The sequence below is a fragment of the Triticum aestivum genome, chromosome 7D, assembly GCF_018294505.1.
Source record: "Triticum aestivum cultivar Chinese Spring chromosome 7D, IWGSC CS RefSeq v2.1, whole genome shotgun sequence".
NCBI classification, from domain to species: domain Eukaryota; kingdom Viridiplantae; phylum Streptophyta; class Magnoliopsida; order Poales; family Poaceae; genus Triticum; species Triticum aestivum.
This window is the reverse complement of record NC_057814.1, coordinates 264,352,549-264,362,330: the sequence shown is the minus strand read 5'-3', so window position 1 is coordinate 264,362,330 and position 9,782 is coordinate 264,352,549. Positions and strand designations below refer to the sequence as shown.

The 9,782-nt window shown below is 48.1% G+C and overlaps 1 protein-coding gene across 1 annotated transcript; it reads right to left on the bottom strand.

The window, feature by feature from the left end:
• Positions 1–4,813: 4,813 nt before the first annotated feature.
• LOC123166017 (proteasome subunit alpha type-7-A) lies at positions 4,814–9,782 on the bottom strand. Its single transcript, XM_044583777.1, has 3 exons — positions 9,477–9,782; positions 8,955–9,369; positions 4,814–5,272 (listed from the first exon to the last, which is right to left on the bottom strand). Exons 1-3 carry the CDS (start codon positions 9,647–9,649, stop codon positions 5,111–5,113), a joined length of 750 nt encoding a protein of 249 aa, XP_044439712.1. The 5' UTR covers positions 9,650–9,782; the 3' UTR covers positions 4,814–5,110.

The following is a 9,782-nucleotide window of genomic DNA, read 5'->3' as shown; positions in this document are numbered from 1 at the left end:
CGGTGCATACTCAGGGAGAACACTATACCTTGACATTTTTGTAAGGGATCATCTTATAATGCTACTGTCGTACTAAGCAAAATAAGATGGATAAAAGATAAACATCACATGCAATCAAAATATGTGACATGGTATGGCCATCATCATCTTGTGCCTTTGATCTCCATCTCCAAAGCACCGTCATGATTTCCATCGTCACCGGCTTGACACCTTGATCTCCATCGTAACGTCGTGGTCGTCTCGCCAACTATTGCTTCTACAACTATCACTAACGCATAGTGATAAAGTAAAGCAATTACATGGCGTTTGCATTTCAAACAATAAAGCGACAACCATAAGGCTCCTGCCAATTGCCGATAACTTTTACAAAAACATGATCATATCATATAATGACGTATATCACATCATGTCTTGACCATATCACATCACAACATGCCCTGCAAAAACAAGTTAGACGTCCTCTACTTTGTTGTTGCAAGTTTCACGTGGCTGCTACGGGCTTCTAGTAAGAACCGTTCTTACCTACGCATCAAAACCACAACGGTGATTTATCAAGTTTGCTGTTTTAACCTTCAACAAGGACCGGCCGCAGTCAAATTCGATTCAACTAAAGTTGGAGAAACAGATACCCGCCAGCCACCTTTATGCAAAACTAGTTGCATGTCTGTCGGTGGAACCGGTCTCATGAACGTGGTCATCTAAGGTTGGTCCGGGCCACTTCATCCAACAATACCGCCGAATCAAAATAAGACATTGGTGCTAAGCAGTATGATGATCACCGCCCACTGCTCTTTGTGTTCTACTCGTGCATATCATCTAAGCATAGACCTGGCTCTGATACCACTGTTGGAAAACGTAGCATGCAATTTCAAAAATTACTATACTCACGCAAGATCTATCTAGGAGATGCATAGCAACAAGAAGGGGAGAGTATGTCCACGTACCCTCGTAGGCCTAAAGCGGAAGCGTTTGACAACACGGTTGATGTATTCGAACTTCTTCTCGTTCCGACCGATCGAGCACCGAACGTACGGCACCTCCGAGTTCTGCACACGTTCAGCTCGATGACGTCCCTCAAACTCTTGATCCAGCAAAGTGTCGAGGGAGAGTTCCGTCAGCACGACGGCGTGGTGACGGTGATGGTGAAGTAATCCGCGCAGGGCTTCGCCTAAGCACTACGTGAATATGACCGGAGGCGTAAACTGTGGAGAGGGGCGCCGCACACGGCTAGGAATCAATGTTGTGTGTTCTAGTGGTGCCCCCCCCCCTCATATATATAGGTTGGAGGGGAGGAGAGGCAGCCAAGGGGGCACCCCAAGTAGGAGGAATCCTACTTGGGCACCTCCCAATTCGGCCTCCCCCTTCCATATTCATCCGGAGGGAGAAGGAAGGAGGAGGGATGAGAGAAGGAAGGGGGAGGCCGAATTGCTCCATTTCAAGACTCCTCGTCATGTCTGTGATCTAATCCGGACTCCGAACAACAATCGGTCACCAAATCACATAACTCATATAATACAAAATCACCATCGAACGTTAAGCATGCGGACCCTACGGGTTAGAGAACTATGTAGACATGACCGAGACACCTCTCCGGTCAATACCCAATAGCGGAACCTGGATGCTCATATTGGTTCCCACATATTCTACGAAGAACTTTATCAGTCGTACCGTAATGACAACATACGTTATTCCCTTTGTCATCGGTATGTTACTTGCCCGAGATTCGATCGTCGGTATCTTCATACCTAGTTCAATCTCGTTACTGGCAAGTCTCTTTACTCATTCTGTAATGCATCATCCCGCAACTAACTCATTAGTCACATTGCTTGCAAGGCTTATTATGATGTGCACTACCGAGAGGGCCCAGAGATACCTCTCCGATACTCGGAATGACAAATCCTAACCTTGATCTATGACAACCCAACAAACACCTTCGGAGATACCTGTAGAGCATCTTTATAATCACCCAGTTACGTTGTGACGTTTGATAGCACACAAGGTATTCCTCCGGTATCCGGGAGTTGCATAATCTCATAGTCAAAAGAATATGTATATGACATGAGGAAAGCAATAGCAATAAAACTTAACGATCATTATGCTAAGCTAACGGATGTGTCTTGTCCATCACATCATTCTCCTAATGATGTGATCCCGTTCATCAAATGCAACACATGTCTATGGTTAGAAAACTTAACCATCTTTGATTAACGAGCTAGTCTAGTAGAGGCTTACTAGGGACACGGTGTTTTGTCTATGTATCCACACATGTATCAAGTTTCCGGTTAATACTATTCTAGCATGAATAATAAACATTTATCATGATATAAGGAAATATAAATAACAACTTTATTATTGCCTCTAGGGCATATTTCCTTCACAGATCGTAGCCAAACGGCTGTTTTAACACAGACACGTCCCATTCTAGCTAGTTTGTTACTAACTTGATTACTCTCCCTCCTAATGGCTCTGGCCTTCACTTCTCAGGTGCAGATCGAAGCCAAACGACAGTTTTAACATAGGCACATCCTATTCTAGCTAGCTCGTTACTAACTTGATTACTCTCCCTCCTAATGGCTCTACCCTTTACTTCTCTTCCACCACAAATACTCGCTTTAATCTCATGAACGAGGCCTACATTTGGTGACCGCTCTATAGACTTGTGTGTGAGCATAGCAGCAGCCTCTGAGCCGTCCGTCTCGAGGATGAATGGTGCTGAGCTCCACTCCATAGCAAGGGCAACCCCTTCTCTGCATGCTTCAAGTTTAGCTGCTAGTGCATTATTGCATGTGAACATGTAGCGGCAAGATGAAAAAACGATATGGCCCTTCGTGATGCCTCGGTTGTTGGCACCTCCTTCTCATGTGTGATCTCATTTCGGACATATGCCATGAGCGCCACATAGTCATCAGTAGAGCCATTGTGAGGTGTCGGTGAACGGCTCCAACACCTCGAACAGCCACTCCGGGCCTGTGTTGCAAACAGAGCTGATATCTGGCAGCGGCCAATCCTGTGCCATGGCACGCCATAGGTCCACCGCACGAGGGCACCTACACATAGTATGGAAGCCATCCTCGCATTCCATTCCACAACATATGTTAGATGGTTCCAAGTGACGAGAACATTTGTTGGACCAAGTGGCCAGAGAGTTAGTCGCGAGCCGCCATGCAAAGACGCATACCTTAGGGGGGGCAAGGCACCCCCATATGATCATCCAGATGGTGCGACGACCATCCAACGCCTTGCTCGTGGCCCAAGCCGATGAGCGCTCGCGCTTGTCCATGGCTAGGCAGTATGCCGAACGAACCGTAAAGATGTCGTTCTTCTCTGGCGCCCAAGCGAGAGTGTCGTCGAAGCCACGGGGGCAAGCCCGGATGCGTGTGATGACGCCAATGCGACTGGGAGGATGTGTCGACGAAGAAGGTCCAGCCGCCATGCCCCGCGCTCATCAAGAAGATCTGGCACTCGTCTCAGCCGGCATGTGCCCTGCGATGTGATGAGATTCCCTCCATGCTCCCTCGGTGGCCACCTATCTCGCCAAATGTGGATATTTTCGCCATTAGCAACGCGCCAATGAGCCCTTTCTTCAGAAGTCCGAGGCCGCGTTGGATGCCCTACCAAGATGCCGAAGCACTACCGGAAAAAACGTATCCTCAAGGCACCCATCAGGATAGTACCGAGCTTTTAGAACCACATAGCAACTTAGCATGCCTTATAAATTTACTTTTTTGCGGTGGAGTTATAAACAGATCTTTACTTTTTGCGGTGGAGTTATAGATAAATCCTTTGGGTATTCTTAGAAAAGACAAACACTACTGATAGGCAACTGATGTATGTGTCTACTGTAAACACAGAAATGGACATGTCTGGCTCCACCAGAGTGTGTGCATCGATCCCATTCGAATCCAGTGGCGACGCCGACGCATACATACAGCGGCTTTACAACGATGGCAACCACGGCAGCTACCAACCTGGATACCCCTCATCCGACCCAGTCACTGGATCACCTCCGTATCTTCTCCGGCTCTGCGCTACTACCGGCAATGCTTATCCCTGCCCCGTCACCGCCGTAAAGGCGCTTGCTTCCTTCCTTGCTCGACCAAACCGCATACAAAAATGACAGTTGATCTCACGCTTACTCAGCTACGTGCGCGAGAATATTCCGTGCTTAATTAGTTTGATAATCCGATACCGTATGAGGATGGAAATAAACCAGGTGTAGATTCTTGGCGGTTTGTGATGGGGTTGGCCAATTTCGTGCTTGATGTCGTCCGCGATGGCGACGGTAATGGTTATCATGTATTCAATCAGTGGGAGTAATAACGACAGGCGCAACTGGCCAAGCTGAATTAGGTAGGCTGCCTGTGGCTGGTGTTTGTTTTCCTTTCCGTTTCCTGTCGTGTTCTCCTTGCGGCGCGGGGCCCGGGTGACATGACATGCATGGGAGTGGGTGATGGTTGGTTGGTCAGCTATAGCTGCTGACGTTGGGGCGGTGGCCTTGCTTCTTATCCATCTCATCTCTTTGGAGTTTCTTGGTCTAGCAATAGCAAAGGCTTTCGATGGGATCATGTTTTCTGTATTGCTTCTTTGGAAAGAACACACAATTCCTGTTTGTTAAACAAACGACAACTAACTAGGTGGTTGCTATGTGGCGTTCTCATTGCCTCGTACATACGCCCGTTGCAGTAATCCTTTTTTCCCTTGAACCTGTAGCGTGGATCTTTTTAAGAAAAAAAATACTTCACACCTGCCGGTATGAAACTAGTATATTTTTAAGGAAAAGTAAAGAAAAAAGAAGTTCCGTATACACCAGCCCTTGCTGCTCCAATCCCTCAGCTTTTTTTTATTTTTTTGAGCGGTTCCAATCCTTCAGCTAGCTCCAAGGATCCAATGTGCAACGCCTTCTACGGCCTTCCCGCAACATGACGGGATCAAGCCCATTAGTCCAAGCACCTCCCTCGGCAACAAATAAACCACCCCTAAAACAAAGCAACAAATAAACCACCCTCGGCCAAACAAGTTCTTCGGAAACAGTTAAAACAAGCAGACAAGCTGTGAACATAAACAGAGCTAGAGGAGCCATGTGCCGCGACTGTGCTAAATCATTAGTACATTATGTGTCTTTCGGGCCACCCTTCTTCGCAGCCTCAGCAGCGGCCTTCTCTGCTTCAATCTCAGCAACATACTCATCGATCTCCTCTTCCTCAAGCTGGCGAAGACCATCTTTGTGCGTCATCACAGCAATCTCAATGTTCTTGCCACCACTCTCGACAACCTACAGAGAAGGGGGGAGATCAATTCAGTGTTATTGGGCCAATATAAATGGAAGACAAACCAAATATTCAGGCTAGGCTGAAGATACAAGAGGATATGCATTTCAACATATGATTAATTGTGATAAATTATGATGTTAATTTGAGATGTTATCTTAGATGGAAAAACTTGAGATATTATTCAACACAGATTTAAGCTGAAGATACAAGAGGATATGCCACTCTCGGCAATCTACAGAGAAGGGGGAGATCAAATCAGTGTCATAGAGACAATTATCAATAGAAGACAAACCAAAGATTTATTCTGAAGATACAAGAGGATATGCATTTAAACATGGGATTAATTGTGTCAATTGTCATGTTAACTTAAGAATATGCTAGGCAGAGCCAGCGAAAGCCTAGAGCTAATCCAGGTTAAACACTGTATTCTCATGTAATGTTTGCACTTCCCACTAGGATTTTACATGGATTCTCTGGGGCAACACCGCAACAGGCATGGCTGCCCCAGACATATTATCTCTGTCCCTATCTGAGATGGAAAATGTCACCTATCCGGTACATATTTTTTGGGATGGCAGATATGCATTTGCCTCTAAAGGAGTAGGGCCTTTTGGTGACCGAGCTCCATGTAGCCCTTTATTTTTGAAAAATTCAAAATTCAAACTTCCCGGCTTCAAAAAAATCTAAATGCTAGTATACAAGGATGAAATGTATATGTGTGTAAAAATTCAGGATGAAATATCTTGAAATGCAACCTGTACAAAAAAGACAAATTTCTGGACTTTTAGTGATCTAAACACTCTTATATTTCTTTACGGAGGGAGTATCATGTGTTAATAAGGCCCAGATTTTTTTTTTGCACAGCCCTCATTTCAACATATTTTGTTCTGAAAATTTACACACATGCACATTCTGCCTTCATGTATATCTGTATTTTTTCAGAATTTTTTGAAATGTAAAAAATTGAATTCTGATGAATTTTGAATTTTGCAAAAGGAGGCCTCCATGGAGCTCGGCCTCCAAAAGCAATTTTCGCCTCTAAAGATACTACAAAGACTACACAGTTATACATCTTATATGCGCTACAGTACTTCTGGGTAACCCCTGCCAGCCAATACTCCCTCAGTACCAGAATATAAGATGTTATGACAACCAATATATGAGTACATTAGTTGTAATAACATCTTATATTATAGGACAGAGGGAGTAGCTTTGTTTCACTAAATGAGTCACAAAGCATGCCAATTACATAATATGCAATGATACACAAGTACAAAAGCAACAATACAGAGTCAACACAGTTACATCCTCTGTATGCTATACAAAAGCAACAAGGAAATTTGCAAACCACAGCCAAGTTTTCAAGATTTGACGTACACAAGTAATTAGAGCATCTACAACCGTGGCTGCCTAATTTGGGGCCCTATACGCCCGCGGACGTGTCCGGGCACGTACGCGGACAGTGACCGAGCAGCCCACATTTGTCCCAGTCCACAACCACACCCCATATTTGTCCGTCCCCAAATCCATACAAAAGCATGCAAACTACGTAGATTATCATAGAACATAGCAATCCGACGTAGATAGGCATAGGCGTTGGCGGTGGATGGAGCGTCGTCGTCGGTCGTGCCACGGTCCAAGGAGGACGAGGAGGAGGAGATGATCAACGTCATGCGACAGGCGACGCGGGGCTGCTCCCTGCCTCGCCAACCTCTCGAACTCCTTGAGCCCGATGCGGAACACCACCACATTTTGCGGCGCCGTTGACGGGCGTCCGTCTCTGCCGAGGTGTACGAGCGGCGCATGGCATCACAGAGGGCCTCGTTGTCGTCGCTGGCGGGCGGTGGCGGCTCTGGCGTAGATCTGCAAGACCCGCAGACAAAGCGGATGGAGGTGGCCTGCGCGGCCCTCTGCAGTGATACGCGTGGCCCTCAGACTCCAACTGCCTTGCAGGCACGAGCAACCAGCACTGACCAAGAGGAGCAGCTGCTGGCGGTGCCGGCGCCACTGATCGCCCTGCCGCCTAACCGGGGAAGGCACGGACCGCGTCGTGCGGCGGCGGAGCGCGGAGCTGCAACTACCCACCCGGGCCGCCGGCGACACCAGCGAGGAGGAGCTCCCGCCCCGGTCCATCCGCGAGTGGCGGAGGGTAATGCGGAGTGCTAGCTCCTCGTCGTCCGGCACGGACGAGCTCGAGGAGTCCACAGCGAGCGTCGCCCAGTCGATCTCGTCGGAATCGCTGCCGGATCCGTTCCCGGCCATGGCGGAGGGGAGGGGATAGGGTGGAGAGAGGAAGGGGAGGAGACGGCAGTGGAGAGGAGAGGTCAAGAGAGTGAGGTTTGACTAGGGTTCGATCGTCCGGCTGAGGTATTTGTGGGGACGGTGTGGGCCATAGTGGGCCGGTCTGACGTGGCGGCGGTGTCCAGACACGTCTGGGCCTTCCCATAACTGCCCCACATATGGGCTGGGTATGGGGGTCGCCGGACAACTCTGACGTTTGGGCTGCGTTTGAGGAGGCCGGTGTGGCTTCTTTCTGTCCAGGCAGTGACCGGACAGGCTGACCGGGCGTTTGGGGCGGATATGGGGCGTCCGGTTGTCAATGCTCTTAGACTATTGACATGACAGAACCAACTTTTGAAAGATAATTATACTCAAATACTCTCTCTTTAAAGTTTTATAAGACGTTTTAGGCCACTCAGAGGGAGTACTTGCAATAACATACAATACAAGTGCAGATGAAATTGGCATTGCAAGTTGCTGAGACTGCAGGAGCAAAACAACAGACGACGCCTATGAGCATGTACTCTTGTTAGTACAGTACAGACGAACAAGTATCACCCTAAAGTGGCAAGCACACGTGAGAGTCACTCCTATCTCACTCAATTTTAGTTTCATTGCGATTTGAATGCAGTCGATAGAAACAGATGTAGGAACTTGATCTAGCTTTGTACTAAAGTGAGCTTTATAACAAGTAAACCATGACTAACAACAAGCACTTTGCTGGCTGAGCAAAGAGAATGCACATAAACTCTAGACATGAGCATTCCAATTAGATCAGTCAATTGGCATATAATCACTTGAAAGAATTAAAATAAATTCCTCCCCCATTTGTCATATGTTAGAACAAGCATCAGGAAACTGACCTAAGTTACTGATATAATTTTAAAAAAATCTTCACATGAGCAGTTACTGATATAATATTTTGAATGCAACAAGCATTAGGAAACTGACCTAAGTTTGTATTAAAAGTGAGTTCTATAACCAGTAAAGCATGACTAACACCAAGCACTTCGCTTGTTGATAAAACAAAAGAACACACAGAAACTCTAGACATGAGCATTCCACTGACACCTTGAGTAAGGGCAGCTAAGTTCCATTGTCAGCACCGCATGGTGCGGCAATTAATCAGTCAATTGAGATATTATCATTCAAAAGAATGAAAATGTGTCATCCTCATATGGTTAGTTTTTTTGACAGTGTGCCCTTCTCCTATGCTAATTACTCTCCATAGTCCATTTGGCATCTCTTAGAGCATCTGTCCTCAGATGAGCCATTACCATTTTTTGGATTGACACAATTATTGGTATTCTGCTTCTCGCACTTTTAACAAAAATACAATAAAATGGCAGTATGATTCTAGCTCCTGGTCGGATATGATAATTTTTTGTGAGCTACGTAGTATACCTCAAGGAGGGCTCGGATGGTAAGCTTGATGGTCTCCTTGCCGGACGTCTCCTTGTAATTCTTCTCAAGGAACTCGCGCATGGAGTTGGAGTTGCGGCCGGTGGCGTTGGCCTTCCAGGCGGAGAAGGTGCCGGAGGGGTCGGTCTGGTACAGCGCCGGCTTCTCAGTATAGGGGTCGAAGCCAACTATAAGCGTGGAGAGCCCGAACGGGCGCACCCCTCCGCTCTGCGTGTACTTCTGCTGCAGGCCGGCGATGTAGCGCGTGATGTACTCGACAGTGACGGGGTCCTCGACGGTGAGGCGGTGGCTCTGGCACTCGACGCGCGCCCGGTTGATCAGCACGCGCGCGTCCGCCTTGAGACCCGCGCAGGCCAGCGCGATGTGGGTGTCCAGGCTCGCGATCTTGCGCACGGACCTGGGAAATTCGAGGGAGGGGGGATTTCCGGTTAGAAAACCATGAGATCCGGTCGATCCCGCGGCGCACGCGCGGGGAGGGAGGAACGGGCGGGTTAGGTCGCCTACCTGGAGTCCTGGAGCTTGGGGGTGGACTTCTTCTCGACACCGAGGACGACGGTGTCGACGCCTCGGACGCCGACGGCGGCGTTGCCCTTGCGGACGGCCTCGAGGGCGTACTCAACCTGGAAGAGGTGGCCGTCGGGGGAGAAGACGGTGATCGCTCGGTCGTAGCGGGCCATCGGTGCTGGTGCGCGTCGTCGCCGGTGAGAGAGGCTTTCGCTTTGGGAGTTCCGGTGCGTATGCTGTTTACTTTCGCAGTCCGGCACGGCCACTGAGACTCTGTTCTGTCCTTTCTTGCGAGAGAAGGAGGTA